General features: G+C 39.9%; 1 protein-coding gene across 1 annotated transcript in view; it reads left to right on the top strand.

The window, feature by feature from the left end:
* Positions 1-4,960, top strand: part of LOC131246245 (AUGMIN subunit 6-like) — a 48,790-nt gene extending 43,830 nt beyond the window's left edge. Inside the window, exons 12-13 of the mRNA XM_058246172.1 lie at positions 3,983-4,474; positions 4,673-4,960. Coding sequence (XP_058102155.1) covers positions 3,983-4,474; positions 4,673-4,713 — 533 coding nt within the window. The 3' untranslated portion in view covers positions 4,714-4,960. The remainder of the gene's footprint in view (positions 1-3,982; positions 4,475-4,672) is intronic.
* Positions 4,961-17,690: the final 12,730 nt, after the last annotated feature.

The raw sequence follows: 17,690 nt of genomic DNA, 5'->3' as shown, positions 1-17,690 counted from the left end.
ATTAGTGCTCCTTTAATTTTAGGGATGAATGCAATGAAAGTGCTACCCATCTCAATAGCCAGACATTTGTTACAAAATAAAATAAAATAAAAATCCATGATGAATGCCAGAAGATGAGATTTAATCAATTCTCAAAATTTTTGGAAGAAGGCCAGAGGATACCCATCAGGACCAGGGGCCTTTTCCATGTCGAGACCCGAGACCACAAGTTTGATTTCATCGAGTTCTACGGGTCTTTCCAGGCTAAAGACCTCCTCCTCTGAAAGGGATTTGAAAACCAAATTATCGATTCGGACGTTCCACCATCTGTTGTGAATGGCTTTAAAAAATAATCAACAATCGTATCAAAGATAGACTTTTTATTCAAAACCAAAACCTCGTTGACCAATAGAGAGGAAATAGAATTGGTGCGTGTTCTGGCATTTGCATAGGAATGGAAGGATTTAGTATTTTGATCTCCCTCCTTTAGCCATAATGGCCTAGAACGTTGATGCCATTTTATTTCCTCTTGTTTAAGCCATGCACTATACTGAAGGTATAGATTCACTCTATCACTGTACTCATCATCAGTAAGTAATGCAACCTCCTCTTTAAGATATAGATTTTGAATATTCTCAATTAAAGAAAACATTTCCATTTCCCTTTTACCAAAGATCTCCCAGTGCCAAGTTCTAAGCTTAGCTTTCAACAATTAGAATTTCTTAAAGAGAATAAAACCAGGACGTCCCTCAATAGTGAAAGACGTCCACCAATCAATAATCATATCTTTGAAACCTTCATCCTCTAGAGAGGCCAATTCGAATCTGAAAGGCTTAGGGCCCCAATTCAGGTCATTAGTCTCCAATGGGAGCCCCCTCTGATGAGTGAACATAAAATGTTGGATCCAGCTAGTCATTAAAAAAAAAAAAAAATGTCAAGAAGGGAAATGACAAGGGGAATCTAACTACTAATCCAAGTAAAATTGACAACCCCACACACACACACACAATAGATCATGCTTGTTGACCCAATCAACGAAATTCCTCGTAGAGGATGAAATCCTCGAGCCATTCAATCTTTCATAGGAAAAACGAATTCCATTGAAGTCTCCTCCAATCACCCAAGACAAATTCCACATAATAGGAATGGAGGAGAGCTCTTCCTAGAAAGGAGCCCGAGATAGAGATCTACTTGAACCATAGATTTCAAAGATTCACCCTAAGCCTTTGGAGTTCTCTATTCATTTGCAACAATCTTGGAGTAAAGTGATCCATACCTTCAACTATAATTTTCACTCCTCTTTCTGCTACAAATTTAAACAAATCTATGTAGTCTTCATCCCGATTGCCAAAGACTACTCCAAGAAGTCTTCCGACATATCCAACCGCTTCCTTGACCCAACGTTTCTTTTTAATGGCCTCAACCAAACCCTCCATCACTTCCACCTGGTTCATGAACCGGTTCTCATGGGAACTTCGTGAGAACTTTTGACACGTGATGTGACCACAAAATTCGGACGCTTCACTAGATGAGTCACCTGATGAAACCCCTTGGGCTAACTGTTGGGCCTGATCCAAAAAACTTGGTGGGCCATAGCAAATTGGAAACCCCCAGGCCCTTGATTTGCCTCTCACTTTGCTATGACCCACAGATTTTTGCATCGGGCCAAAAAATTAGCCTTGGGTTTCGTGAGTTGACTCATCTAGTGGATCGTCCAAATGTTGTGCCCACATCATGTGTCAAAAGTTCTCATGAAGTTCCCGGATCGTCTAGATGTTGTGCCCACATCACGTGTCAAAAGTTCTCATGAAGTTCCCGTGAGGACTGGTTCTCAGTAGAGAATCTCTGTGTGTGTGTGTGTGTGTGTGTGTGTGTGGGTGTGTGTGTAGATGGGTTTTGCTAATGTCCCCACCTTCATGGGGACATTAGCATTGTCCCCAATGCTTTTGAATGACACGTGGGATGTCCAACCGTCAATCAAGATGGTTTTTTCAACAGTCCCATTAGGAGCAATCCATGGTGCAAGAATCACGCCGATCAGATGATCCCAACCCTATGAATGAGGCCAATTTACTACAACCATCTATATTTTAGGAGCCATAGATCACATGTTTAGAATCATCAAACCAAAGTGGTACTTTGGAATAATAAGCAGTAGAAAGTGGGAGCTATCGAAGAGAAGGTTCAAGATTATTTTGTTTATATGCTCCCCCCCCCCCCCAAGATGCTTTGCTGCTGCCACACTGAAGTGGTTGCCCCTTCGCTTCACGCTTTGTGCAGCTATGCTTAGGATCATCCAATTGGCGTGATTTTTTGCAGTAGGGTGTCCCAAGTTGTATGAAAGAATGGACGGTTAATATTGATGATTGGGTGTATACCACATTTCATTCAAAATGTTTGGGGTCGTTGCTAATGTCCCCATGAAGGTAGAGATGTTAGCAAAACCCTACACAAGAACATATATTAGATTTGCTCCATTCGTACCGGGCTGATGTGGGGTCCATTTGATGTATGCAGGACACCTAATCTGTGCATCAGATGTGAGAGATTTATCCCTAGGCATAAAAATCAGCTTGAACAATGGGCCACAGCACAGGGAAGAAGATGGGGGGGAAGGCCCACCCTTGATTTACACTGGGGCAGATGAAGGGTCTGCATGTCCTGGAGTTGAAAAAAAACAGCCTGAATTTTGGTCTGAGCCTTCATTCAAGCCAGATGAAGGGTCTGAATGGCCTGGATTGCATATTTACTACACAGTCTGTCCGTAATGAAATCAACTGTAGGTGTCTACTCTCAACTTGCTCCCTGTGGTGTGGCCCATCTGATGGAGGGGTTGGATGTCCTGAATACATCACGTAGGTCCCCACTTCTGTCTGGTACCTCTTTAGCATGCCCCTCACTGTGTGCTTTCATGTGCCTTTGGAAACTGATTTTGCTGTCACTGTGCTGAGAGTTCCAACCCCACCTAGCCTCAGTAGGGGAGGTTTGTTGTCAAACGGGCACCTGGTTGTCAAGCTTTTGCCAAGCATGGTGGTGGTGGTGATGATACTTTAAAAAATAGTACAGACGTCCATCATTACATTCTTGATTTTTAAGGCCACATTCTGGAATGTGCATCACATCACTCTGGATTTGTAACTTCTAATTTTGGTAAAATGTATGGAGTTTTGTAATGGTCCTTAAAGAGGATGAGAGGAAGACCTATCAAGACTTGAATGGAGGGTGGTTAGAAGTGAACTAAAGGCATGCTGAGGATAGGGCCTTAGGAACGTTCGGAAAACAGGATCATAAAGCTGACCCAAATAGCTTGACGGATGATGATGATGATAGAATTTTGTAACTTGTAATTTTGGTAATATGTATGGAGTTTTGGAATGGTCCTTAAAGAGGATGAGAAGAAGACCTATTAAGACTTGAATGGAGGGTGGTTTGAAGGGAAATAAAGGCATGCTGAGGATGGGGCCTTAGGAACATTCGGAAAACAGGATCATAAAGCTGACCCAAATAGCTTGACGGATGATGATGATGATAGAATTTTGGAAATTCAATGAGGAGAGGAGTTATTAATGGTCTCTTTATGGGCCATTTTTCGTTGAAATGCCTATATTTGTGGTTTAAACAAGGATACAGGTTTTTAACGCATTTCTGTACAGGACACTTTTCATTGAAATGCCCATATTTTTGGTCTGTTAGTATATCTGGTTTGTTATTTATTCCATCAGTAGGGAAGAAGGGTTAGGAGTTAGGTGATGATGTCTAGGAGTTTCGTAGGCGCTAAGGTTTATCTAGGTAAGATAGTGAGAACCTTTCCCATGGATGGGAATGTTAATATTCTCCCTTCCATCAACACTATTCATGCCAACCTATATGTTTTGAAAATTGAAATTAAGACAAACTGTTAGGAAGATTCTTAAATTTTGTTGGTCTAATATTTAATACAAAACATGTCTACCATAGATGTTAGTCATTACTTTTTTAACATATTTTCTTGTGGTTGTTGCAGACAGCAACAATTCTTATGTTCAAAACATAAGACGATCTGTTCGTGAAGTTGCTCTCTCAGTGCAATCCAACAATCTAAATTCGTCACAAGACAACAGTAATGACAGTGCAGAACATTTCTTTGTACCTCTCTCAACAAGTAGATTTGTCCACATGGGAGCAGACACCAAACCGGTTGCAAATAGAAGCAAGCAGCGTTTGTTTGTTTCACCGCCAAATTCCTCAGTGCTTAAGACTGTTGCTTCCAAACACAATGCTAATGGCTCACTTGATAGCAAGGTCGAGGAAGTGCCAGATGTGTTGGAGCACTCGAGTTTCCTCAATGAGTATGACAACCAAGTAGATGGTTTTCTCTCAGGAGTTGGTTCAAATCATGCTGCCTGCGATACACAAAGGATGTTTTATAATATGGAAGATGCTCAGGATCAAGTGTTTTCCCCTCCTTTACTAATGGAGACAGAGTTCTTACCAGATTCGTACGAGGACTTGCTCGGTATGCTTATTTTAATTGGAAGATTTTTAGCCTTTGTGGCATTGTTCATGTATTCCATTCTTATGCTCGGCCAAACTGTGTGCGTTTGATATGACTTGGATGCAGGAAAAACCACATGATTTTCAAAGCATGCCTTTTTTTTTTTCTATCTCATTGGTCAAACTCTCTCTTTACTCCTATTATATTGTTTTCTTGCAGCACCATTGTCTGAAATCGACACTGCTTTGATGGAGCGCTGATTCAGAAAATGGGGTGACATCATTCCTGCTAATGTTGGCTGCAGCTCAAGAAATCAGATTTAGAAGATAGTGTAACAATCTATGCAGCTGAGATGCTAAGCAGTGTGATGAATTGTGTTGTAAATTAGACAGGCCTGTGAGAGAATGATTCAAATGTCTTTCAAGGAGAAAGTGCGGATGTTTGTAATTTGTATGTTTTTCTCATATTCATTGTAATGGGCTTCTTAGTTATTTTTCTGTTCTGACACACCTGGCTTCTTCTCTATCATCTGTGTGGAAACCTAAACACCAGAGCTGGTTGAGAGATGCGGGGCCCACCCTACCATTCAGTGGCACTTTCCCCTATTTCAGGGGCATGATTCATGGTAAGTTCGAAACACAGTATCAGTATTATATATTACAAGTGTTGATTTCCAGTGTAATAACAAGATGGCCCTTTGCCTGTGAATGTCTTGGCATGTTTTGTTAAAAGAAAAGCATCCAATGAAATTTCATTGAGGGCATGCAATGTGAACTCTATGATCATACAAGGCAAATCCGTCCAGTTCAAAATTTACAACTAGCTGTGAATATGGTTGCATTGGTCTAGCAAAGGCTGAAGCTAACAAGCATTTGATTTCTTGAAACCTTGGAAAATAGAACATTGCAGTAGGGACTGCCTCCTTTGAACCATTTGAATCCACTTGAATGCCTCTCCTATTACAAATTGTCAAGGTTGGAAAATTTCTACTCCATGTTTTATATGATCTTTAACATAAAATTATATGATTATAGTTCGCGATTTGTTCAAAGAAGTTTAGGAAGATGCATGCATCAAAAAACCATCATGTGCCAACATGTCAAATGGTTGCATGGTACAACACTTCTGTCAGGAGGGTCTCACTGTTTGGATGCCCTTAGCCAAAAAATCAGGACTGCCGACTTATAAGGTTGGTAGCAGGTTTTAGACAAATTTAGGACTCTCAAATAGTTTTCCATTCGTTTCTGTTTAGTCTTGCAAATAATTAGTCCTAATTTAAGTGTATCATGAACCCAATATATATATATATGCGCTCACCTGCGCACGTGCACACCTTTGCACATGTGTCATGGGCGTCTAATACGAACAGTCCATGTGATGCGGATTAGAAGGGATTAGGTGGGATGGGATTCAAAAAACATAATTATTAGCCATGACAGGGATTGTCCCCTATTGCCGGGATAAGATTAATGCCCTGCTTTGTTAATAATTTGGTGGTATATTGAATGGATATACCCACCATCATTTGAAATTACTAAGAATAACACACGTGTTATATCTAAATTGTTCATTTGTTTTGTAACCTCATTTTATGGCATGGGCCTAAAAATGAGGTAGATCCAAAACTTATGTGGCTCCAAAGAAGTTTTCAACAGTAAGTATTCAATCCCTGTTGCTTTCTATGGTGGGGTCCACTTGAGCATTAGATTTACCTGATTTTTTGGCCCATGCTCTAAAATAATCTCGATAAATGGGTGGACGGCGTGGATATAGCCCAAACATCATGGTGGGACCTACAACAACTTGCTAACATTGAGTGAAACGGGCACAGGACCCAATGCAATTCTATTTAATGTAATTCCAAGTTCTTCCATTCTTCCCAAACATGGAGTGGAATTGGCACGGGACCAGATGAATCCCATCTCACCTAATCCCTTCTAATCCCACCGCCCAAACAGACCCTAAGGGCCCGTTTGGCCGGGTGGATTGGAAGGGTTTGAATGGTATTAGGGTGGATGGCATGGATTTCTAGGTAATAATGGTGTTGTCGGTGGATTGTCTGGAGATCCATGGGATTGATATATCCCTGGATTGCTATATCCAGTCTGTTTGGCGCGCCCGGCCAATCCCGGTTTTAAACTTTCTCATCCCTTCTAATCCCTCAAACCAAACACGTCCCAGGCAAAGTTGAAGGATTAGGGTGGATTTGATGGGATTTAAATGTAATGATGGTGATGTCAGCGGATTGTTTTGAGATACCTGGGATTGGGATCAGATCACCGATTCTGTTTGGCACGCCAGGCCAATCCCCGGATTTGACTTCCAATCCCTTCCAATACCATCCAATCCCTTCCAATCCGACCGGCCAAACGGGCCCTAAGGGACAAAATTTCACCCTGATCTTAAATTCTGATGGGCCATAGCAAAGAGATATGCAAATTGGGGGAGGAAACTGTTTTCATTTTTCATGGCCCACTAGAGTTTCGGATCAAAGTAAAAAATTGGGCTCGGGGTGTTTCATGAGGTGCTGCTTCACGTGGACCGTTATATATATATATATAATGCTTATTTGGCTATTTGACTATCAAATATTTGGATTGGTGACATTTAAGATACCTATAACGGGGAGGCATCAGTGACATTTAAGATACCTATAACGGGGGAGGCATCACACCACTAACAGTATCTATCTACTCGTGAATCACACGTGATGACTCAGTCCAAAGTACCTTGGCTCATTCCGGCCAACCCAGTATGGTTGTTTTTTTTGTGTGTGTGTGGGGGGGGGGGGGGGGGCGCGGAATTCGAGCGGAGTCGCCCCCTATCATTGTGTACAAGTAGAGTCTATCACATTGTCCAAGCCTGATACTGACATGTATCAAGTGATGTGTATCAGCATCAGTTTCAGCCGATACTTTAAACCATTAAGCCACATCAATTGTATGATGCTTTTTGTGACTATGCTACTTCTATTGAAATTTGGATTAATTGCCATAAAAAAAGCAATACCAAATCAAAGAAGCTGGTGTTAAGAAGATAAACTTTCAAAAAGTATTTCAATTTTCAAGTGATAGATTAAAAATAGGTAGTGCACTAAACAAATGAATTCATCTTATAACCTTTGAAATCATCTCTTAGGTGATGAAATTGGACGACCTTTGTCATGTGACTTTAGTGATAGAAATACTGCATTCATCACAAAACAAAGAAAGTTTCTATGAAGAGCTTCATTGTTCATCTTTGTATTAAGAGCCGAGGCTTGAGAACAAAGATGGGGATAGAAGTGAAGACTTGTCATAAATTAACATTGTGATCGTGAAAAATGATAAGAACAATAAACCCAATAACCTGAAACTAAATAAGAGGAACTGATTCAGGAAGTCCAAGCTTAAACCAAGGAATCAGAAATCAGGTGACTGAAAACAAGTCTGTTTGGTGCTTTGTTTCTGCAGAATTTGACCATTGCAAGATAATGTCATCATGCAATAATAAACTTGCACCCCAAGAAAAATTTAATGGAAGAACCTCTTATTGTGACTGTAAAGAAGTCAACCTAGGACCATGTGGTAGGTGATCGATTGAAATGGGTGTTAACACACTTGTACTATGATTGAATTAGTGCCAAAACCTTCGAAAATTTATATGGGAATGGTTTCACTGCAGATATAATTGGACAAGGAAAACCCAAAATTATATTCACCTTAAAATACCATTATACTCATCCATATCCTTCACATTCCAGACATGCAGAAGAATCTTGTCTTAGATCACCTTTTGAATAAGGTGGGTATAAAATAGGTTACAGGTCTAATTAACTTGTAATTATAAAAAATATTTCTTTTATTAGAAATGGCTATGCTAACCGATCATGAACATGAATGTCAAATTCAATATAGAACTTTTTTTCCTTATATGGTGTTTAATTTTTTCTTCATGTTGGGGTAGATTAGGACAAATGGAAGCTAAAAAATAAATAAATAATGTGGAAGCTAAATCAATTAAAAATTTGGTTGCTGGTAATGCGATGAATATGAAATGTGTGAATAATTTTCGTAGTCTTAGGTATCTTGGGCATATATAATATATACTTTATTACTTTAATAGATATCATTTTATATATGCATATTTATATCTCTTGGAATTTAGGGACAAAGCACTTCCTATATTTATAGTTGTAAAAAAAGAAATTGAATTTTTAATTGAAAAATTAAAGCTTCTAAAGGTGATAGCAGAGAATATACTATTAAGGACTTCAATAGTTTTATTTGATATAACAAAATCATCACTAAGGTAGTTGATATACATTGATAAGCCATCCCTTGATATATATTGATATACGTTGTTAAGATCCCTTGATATACATTGATATGTCATCCTATAACGGCTCGAGCTTTGTTGTTTGATATGGTATTAGAAAGGAAGGTCTTATGTTCAAATCCCTAGAGTAGTAAATATACCTCCCTAATATATTCTCTCACAAGGGGCCATTTACGGTGTGAGTTGTGTCTCTTCACCCTTGCCCAGTATGTTCCCATGTAGAGTTCAACCCCGCACACGCATGGGAGTGTTAAAGTCCTTTGATATACATTGATACACAATCCTCTAACAACTCAGAGCTTGTATTGGAGAGAAAGGTCTAGTGTTCAAATCCAGCGTCCCTCCACCCTTGCCCAATATGTTCCCACATAAGGGAGTGTTAAAGTCTCTTGGTATACATTGATACACAATCCTCTAGCAACTTGAGCTTTTAGAGAAAGTGGTTGTTTCTCATGGTATAAGAGAAGGTCCCGTGTTTAAATCTCAGGAACAACAAGTATTCATTTGTGGTATGAGTTGAGTATCCCATCTACCCATGCCCAATATATTCATGTGTGGAGTTTAAATGAGCATTTCTTTTTCTTTTTTCTTTTTTTTTTCTTTCTGTTTTTTTTACACACACACCTACACCCCCACACTCACCCACACGCACACACTCAAACCACTGTGGGATTCACCACAATGGATACGCAAACCCATGACCCGTGTTGAAACTTTGGAAAAGTAAACAGTCTAATATTGCAAAGGAATATAGCCTAAATTTTCATATGTTTATAATCCAACTTGAATTTGAACTGTATTGTTGGAGGAGGCTATGTCATCTCATGATGTTATCTTCTAAAAAGAAGCATTAAATAGTGAGATAGAGACTATTAAGTCTAACTGGGGGTGTAACATGAGTCGAGGTTTAGCAACATGGGTCGGGGCCAACCTGAACCCATTTGGCACAATCTAAAATTTAGGTCGGGTCGGGTTGGACTCAGGCTGGAAATCCTCAACCGAACCCTAGGTTGGGTTGGGCTTGGGTTGACATCTCAGGAACCTGACCCAACTCAAACCATACCCATATTACATGTCTTTTTAATAATACATCCATTTCATCTATATATAGTTATAAAATATTCAACAATCCTATTTCAACAATTAAGTGTCCACTGATCAAAGGTTAGGATTGTTCGAACAATCTGATTTTGGGACTATGGCTTAGTAATAGTGTATTCCACAATTTAGTCAGTTCAATGTAATTTGACGTATGCCTCTTGTACACTAAGTGCTTGCACATCAAGCGTCATATCTAGCAGGAGTATCAAATAACTCACCCTGCGTCATAACTAGAGCTGTACATGAGCAACATATACTCGGTAACTCGCTCTACTGGGCTCGGGAAAACTCAACTTGACTCGGCTCGAAGTGAGTCTGAGCCGATCACGAGCTGAATTTTGGCACTCGAAATGAGTTCGAGCCGAGCACGAGCTTGACCCTGCTTGACTCAGCTCGACTTGAATATTACTCGGAATTGACTCGATTCAGCTCGACTCGTACTCGACTCGGTATAGTGACCAGGGGTATATATACCCTTCTATTCCAAAACAAAAAATCCTAACCCCCCATCCCAGCGCCCGCTGCCCGTTTAAAAAAAAAAAAACCTAACCTTTCAAAGAAAAAGGCTCGATTGGGAACGGACAGCCGATGGATTTTCATCTTCCTCCTTTCTCTTCTTCTTCTTCAGATCCTCCATAGCCGATGGATTTTCGTAGAGCGGTCGCTTCTTCTCCTAGATTGAGAACGTAAAGGGATCTCTAAAGGAGGTTTTTCTTTTTCCCTCTTCCTCTTCCTCTTTCTCCCCAAATTTGCCTTTTGATCTCCGAAAAAGGCTCGAAGACTCGAACTCGGACTCAACTCGAAATCTGCTTGAAGTCGGCTCGAACTCGAACGAGCCGAGCACGAGCTGCTGTTCCGAGCTTGAAGGCCGAGCCGAGCCGAGCACGAGCTGGCAATACTCGGCTTGGCTCGACTCGTGTACACCTCTAGTCATAACTCATATGCATTACCTTCTGAGCTACTTTACAGCTTCACATGCAACCGTGTGTTTTTCATCCTTTTACACCTTAGGACTAGGATTCAAACAAATGCTGGCTTCCACTAGGGCCTATCCATGACTGTTGTTATCACTGTCTGTAGATGAATTGAGAAGAATGAGAGGAAATTTTTCAATGGCTTTCATTAAACTCTAAAAATCAAAGGTGGGAATCATCATTACAACATGATTATGGGAAGATAGTTTACTTATGATAATTAAGAGAATGTGGCTGGTAGGCCCAACAATGGTCAGAGTTGGTCAGCCCAAGCCTGACCCATTTAATAAACAAGTCAAGAAATATGATTGTAATCCGACCTACCACCCATTACGCAATGACCCGACCCAACCCGATTAAAATTTCTAGAGCACAAGCCCAACCCAACCCGACTTACTTGGTTGCGATCCGGTCGTGCTCAACCGACCTACCCAACTAGACCCATACACTGGCCTTAATATCTCATATTAGGTTTCTTCACACTCTTGGAGTTTTCATGTGTATAGAGTGTTAAATGGATGTCTTCAATCTATACAGAAATAGAGGACATTGATTGATTGATAGACATTGATTGATCGATAGCTATACTCGATCGATTGAACCTCCCCAAGATTAGATAGATTGCTCTCTAGATGTTTTTCGACCATGATCAATCAATTGAACCATCAGGTCGATCGATCAAAGGCTGCTTTATCAGTGTCAATTGATCAACACTTCAATCGACGATGTGCACAGAACTACGTCAGTGCGCGATTTGTTTCTAATTTTGGTTATGATAGTATACATCGGGTGTAATCGGGAATAAGGTTATTCTAAGTAAATGTTAAGATGTTCCTAAGGGTTCTAGAGAGAAAAAGATAGGGTTTTGGTTGATCCGAATGGGGTTTTCATCGTTGTAAGCTCTCTATCTCTTGTAATATCGTGTCATAGTGGATTCTTTGTTGCTTTGTGCCATGTTTTTTTTTCCAAGAGATTTTTTTAACATAAAAAATGTGTGTTCTCTGCATGTTTTTGTTCGTGCTTGATCTCATCTTTTTTTTTAAAATTTGGGTTTACTTCCACGATATTCCCAACAAGTGGTATTAAAACTAATGTTGGGTGTCAAGTTTTAATCCGAGACATGTTGACGAAAGGGTCCAACGTGAAGTATGCAACGGAGAAAGTCACTGGTAGAAACAATTTTTAACTATAGAAGGTGAAGATGAGAGGCCTTCTAGTTCAAGAAGGATTGCAACACACTCTCATTGATAAGGTGAAGTGTCCTGCGTTTATGAGTGATGAATAGTGGGATGAACTTGATGAGAGGGTTACAACATCTATCCAATTGTATTTAGCAAACAATGTTCTCTAAAATATCCTGGATCAAAAGACCGTCGTAGGGGTATGAACGAAACTTGATAGTTTATACATGAAGAAATCCTTGGGCAGTAGTCTGTATCTTAAAAAATACTTATACAATCTTAAGATAATAAAAGGATCTAATATCAATAAATACATGAGCACATTCAGCGAATTATGTACTCTATAAACTAACGAATGCAGAGGTTAAGATTGAGGATGAAGATCAAGCTTTTATTCTATTGAACTCGCTTCCACCGTCTTATGAGAATCTTGTAGACACTTTGATCAACTGTAAGGATACCATCGATGTTGAAATTATCATCTCAATCCTTCATGAGAAGCAATTGCGAAGGAAAGACAGTGTCAACAGTATCTCCATAAATGTGTTGGTTCCTAGGGGGAGGAGTTTTGAACGAGAGAATAGGAATTCTCGATCTAGATTCAAATCAAAAGGGAATGATAAAATGAAGTGTTGAAATTGTGGCATAACAAGACACATGAAGAAGGATTATCGGAATCATGCGCTCAAAATGGAGAAAAATCTGATAATAGGCCAAAGGAAGCCAACATAGTAGAATCTAGTGAGGAAGTTGATGGTGGGGATGTTCTCACTGTATCCATATTCGGATCTCTCAACAATGAGTGGGTTTTGGATATGAGGGCCTCATACCACATTATTTTTCAGTGAGATTGGTTCACCAGTTATAGAGAGTGTGATGGTGGACAGGTGCTTATGAGCAATGACATTGCCTGTAAGGTTGTTAGAATCAGTTCGGTGCATATCAAGATGTTCAATGGGGTGGAGCGTATCCTAATAGATGTGAGACAGTTTCCTGACCTCGGGAAGAATTTGATCTCTCATAGGGCATTATGGGCCCACGGGTGAAAGTTTATTGATTTTGATTGGGTCCTTAAAGAATCTAAAGGGGCATTAGTAGTGATAAAAGTGCAGTGGAATAGCAATCTTTATAAGTTGATCAGGATTACCATATCAGTTGGAGGTTAAGCGTTTGTAGCGAAGTCTACGTCGGCATGTTTGTGGCATATGCGTGTAGCCACATGAGCGAGTGCGCTATGAAGGTACTTTCTAATCGTAGCTTGATTCTAAATTTTAAAAGCGTTGATTTTCATATATGTGCACATTGTATGTATGGGAAACAATCACGGCTAACTTTTAAGACTAAAAGCATGTATATGAAAGAGTACTTATGTATATGCATTCAGATGTATGGGGTTCGTCACTCGTTATTTCCATTAGAGGTCATCATTTTTTATCTCATTCATAGATAGCTACTCTAGGAAAGTAAATGTTTATTTCCTAAAAAATAAATCTGATGTATTCGTCACATTCAAGGTGTGGAAGGCGATGGTCGAGAAGTAAACATGGTAAAAACTGAAGGTTCTAAGGGTAGACAATAGAGGTGAATTTACTTCAAATGAATTCAACCAATTTTGTAAAAATAAGGAGATTATGAGGCACAATAAGGTAACGAACACGCCTGAACAAAATGGTATAGTGGAACAAATGAATCAGCCTCTCTTGTAGAAAGCTAGAAGTATGTTGAGTAATGCTAGATTAGGCAAGGAGTTATAGACTGGGACCGTGAATATGGCTTGTTATCTTGTGAATAAGTTCCCGTTTACACCGAGAGACTGTAAAATTCGTAAAGAAGTGTGGAGTGGTCATGATGTTGACTACTCAGAGTCTCTTATGTTTAGTTATGATGCTTGCTCTCATGTACCATTAGTTGAGATAGATAAACTAAACCAAAGGGTGAAGAAACTTACCTTTGTGGTATGGTAATGGCGTAAAAGGGTACAAGTTATACGACCATATCACTAGAAAAATTAATTTGAGCCACGACATTGGGTTTTATGAGGATTCTTTGCTCCATAAGGACGAAAGCAAGAAACCAAAAAAATTGATAGTGATTGACATTGAAATCAAAAGGGGTGAAACACCGTTTGAAGCTGAGCCACAGATAGAGGTACAGGAGCGGGTTGAGAAGCCACCTCTTAGAAGAAATTCACTGAGAGATCATAGATTACCAGTTAGATATAGAGATGACTCAAATATTGCATTCTCCCTCATTAAATATGAGGAGGATCTATCTTCTAAAAAGTATTAGATGGATATGATGTTGAGAGGTAGATGGTGGTCATGGATGACGAAATGGACTCTCTGTATAAGAATGAGACATAGGATCTAGTGGAGCTTCCAATGGGGCATAAAAAGATCGGTTGTAAGTAGATTTACAAGAAAAAGCATGATATATATAAGGTGAGATTAGGCACGAAAGGGTATGCATATAAGGAGGGTGTTGGAATACATGCTATGAGAAAGAACATGCTTGATTTCTTAGAGCCGTATACAACCAGTATTTATACAAGAATGGAGGAAGACAAATATAGAAAACAGTGAAGAAGGAGGATCTACAGAGATTTACAGAGGAGAGATTATAGAGATGATGAAGGAGAGATTTCTGCAGATGAGCTGGCTGTTGGACACGTTCCTTCAACACTCCCCCTTAAGCTGGGCCTAAAGATATTCGAAAGGCCAAGCTTAGAAGTGATTGCATCATGCTGGTCACGTGAAAGAGGTTTAGTGAAAATATTTGCCAGTTGGTCCCCAGTGCGAACATGTAGAGTTATAATTTCATGGGATTTAATTTTCTCTCGAATAAAAGGGCAATTCATCTCAATATGATTTGTGCGCTCATGAAAAACCGGATTGTTAGAAATGTGAATGGCAGCCTGATTATCACACATCATTGGCATAGGGCTAGATGGAGAGAAGCTAAGCTCGATCAGAAATTTCTTAAGCCAAAGTAACTCACAAGTTGTATGGGCCATAGCCTTATATTCGGCCTCAACACTGGATCGAGCAACAGCCGACTGCTTCTTACTTTTCCAAGTAACCAAATTTCCCTCCACAGACGAGCAGTAACCGATTGTAGATTTCCGATCATCTTTGGCACTGGCCTAGTCTGCATCAGAAAAAGTAAAAATAGACAAGTGTCCATGTCCGGAATAAAGAAGGCCCTTACTAGGAGAAGCTTTGAGATAACGGAGAACACAATAGGCAGCATCCAAATGGGCAGGCTGTGGTGAGTGCATAAACTGACTGAGCACACTCACAACATGAGAGATATCGAGTCTTGTAATAGTTAAGTAACATCGAGTCTTATAATAGTTAAGTAAATAAGACGGCCAATGAGTCGCTGATACGGACCAAGATCTGAGAGAGACTCGCCAAGGAGAGAGGTGAGTTGATGATTGATCTCAAGAGGAGTAGCAACAAGCTTACAGCCCAGCATACCTGTCTCATTGAGTAAATCAAATAATTCCTCTGACATAAGGAAATACCAGAGCAAGAATGAGCAACCTCAATGCCAAGGAAGTAATGCAAGGAGCCCAAATCTTTTACCTTAAAGGTACTAGCAAGATAGGACTTAATGTCGCATATAGTAGTGGAATCATCGCCCGTAACAATGATGTCATCAACGTAGACCGATACCACTGTGAGCCCTTTAGTGGTGCGCTTCCAAAAAAATAAAATGATCGGAGCTACACTGATAAAAATGGGCAGCCTGCATAGCATGTGTGAATTTGTTGAGCCACGCCTGTGGTGACTGCTTAAGGCCATAGATGGACTTGCGAAGGCAACAAACTTTATGTTCCTCCCCCTTACGACGAAACCTAGGAGGTAAAGACATATACACTTCTTTATGAAGATCACCATTTAAAAAAGTATTCTTGACATCAAGTTGATGCAGTGGCCAATCTAAATTTGCAGCCATAGATAAGAGAACCTGAATAGAATTCATTTTGGTAACTGGAGCAAAAGTTTGTGTAGTCGATGCCATAAGTCTGTGTGAAGCCTTTTGCAACGAGGCGTGCTTTGTGTCGATCAATGGTACCATCAGATTTATGCTTGACAGTGTAAACCCACTTACAACCCACATCATGTTTACTGACCGGTAAATTAACAAGCTCCCAAGTTTGATTTTTTTTCTAAGGCATTCATCTCCTTAAGCATAGCATGCTTTCACTGAGAGTTTGCCAAAGCCACATCCACTCGTGTAGGAATAGAGACAGAATCAACATTGGTAAGAAAGTTCTGTAGGATGTAGATAATGATTGATAAGAAATGAAATGCTGAATAGGATGAAACATGCAAGTATGAATACCTTTCCCCAGAGAAGCAAAAAGAGCCGAGTAAGGAGCAGATCTCAGAGCGTCGGATGATGGTGGAGGCAGTGATGTGGTGGCTCACTCTTTTCGGTGCTGCAAGATAGATGAGGCTTGAGTTCAGACATAGTCTTGTAAATTGAGAGGGCGCGTGTTGGGGCAAGTGGAGCAGCGTGGTGGTGGTGGAGTTGTGGAAAGTGATGGCAGAGAAGGTGAGGTAAGGGGCGGTGAGTTGAGAAAAGGGATAAGAGTAACATGTGGGGATAAGAGAGGAGATGAAGTCATCGAAGAAAAAAACTAAGAGACTCAAAAAATGTCGCATCTAGAATGACATAGTGACGACTAGTATGCGGATTCATAAATTTATAACCTTTTTGGGTAGGCGAATACCCAACAAATGGATCTATCTGATAACTTTATTTAAGAAGGAGAGAAGTCATGCACATAAGCAGTGCAACTGAAAACTCGAAGAGGAATATCGGTGACATGGTAAATTTTCTTAAACAAAGAAATCGAAGTCTGAAAGTTCAAAGCAGAATGAGGTAGTCGATTGCCCAAGTAGTATGCAGTGAGAATCACATCTCCCCAAAAATGTTTCGAAACATGCATCTCAGTGAGGAGGCAACGAGTGATATTCAATAATTGTTGGTTCTTTCTTTCTACTATCGCATTCTGCTGAGGAGTGGAAGCATAAGTAGTGTTTGACTCGATGTCGTACTGACGAAGGTAGGAAAGAAAGGCAGTGGAAAGGTATTTGCCACCATTATCATAGTGAAGGACCTTGACTGTTGCATCAAACTGATTAAGCAAGAAAACATGAAAAGATCTAAAATTTTCAAACACATCACTTTTATTTTTAAGAAGATAGATCCATGTCATCTTGGTAGTACAATCTATAAAAGTCACAAAATACCGAAATCCCATGGAGGAGGGAATAGGAGCAGGTCCCCAAACATCAGATTGAATGACAGAAAACATAGGACCGAGGTATTTATTTAAGACTAAAGGAAATGAAACACATTTCTGCTTGGATAAAGCACAAGTACCATACTGAAAAGTCTTAACATCTTTGTGAGAAGCTAAAGCAGGAAATAAATTGCGTAAAATGAAAAATGAGGGATGACCATATCGACAGTGCCATCGAAAAAAATCCTCCTGAGTGACTGAAAGAAGATGAGCGACTGTTCAAGGTTGAATAGTAGCATCGAATTGGTAGAGACCAGCATGTTCACGCCCACCACCAATCATCTTCTGCATCTAGAGATCCTGAAACATATAGTGAGGTGGAAGAAAAATGGTAGCACAGTTAAATT

The sequence above is a fragment of the Magnolia sinica genome, chromosome 5 (assembly GCF_029962835.1).
Source record: "Magnolia sinica isolate HGM2019 chromosome 5, MsV1, whole genome shotgun sequence".
In the NCBI taxonomy this organism is placed as follows: Eukaryota; Viridiplantae; Streptophyta; class Magnoliopsida; order Magnoliales; family Magnoliaceae; genus Magnolia; species Magnolia sinica.
The sequence above is the reverse complement of the archived record's forward strand: the minus strand, read 5'-3'. Positions and strand labels throughout refer to the sequence as shown.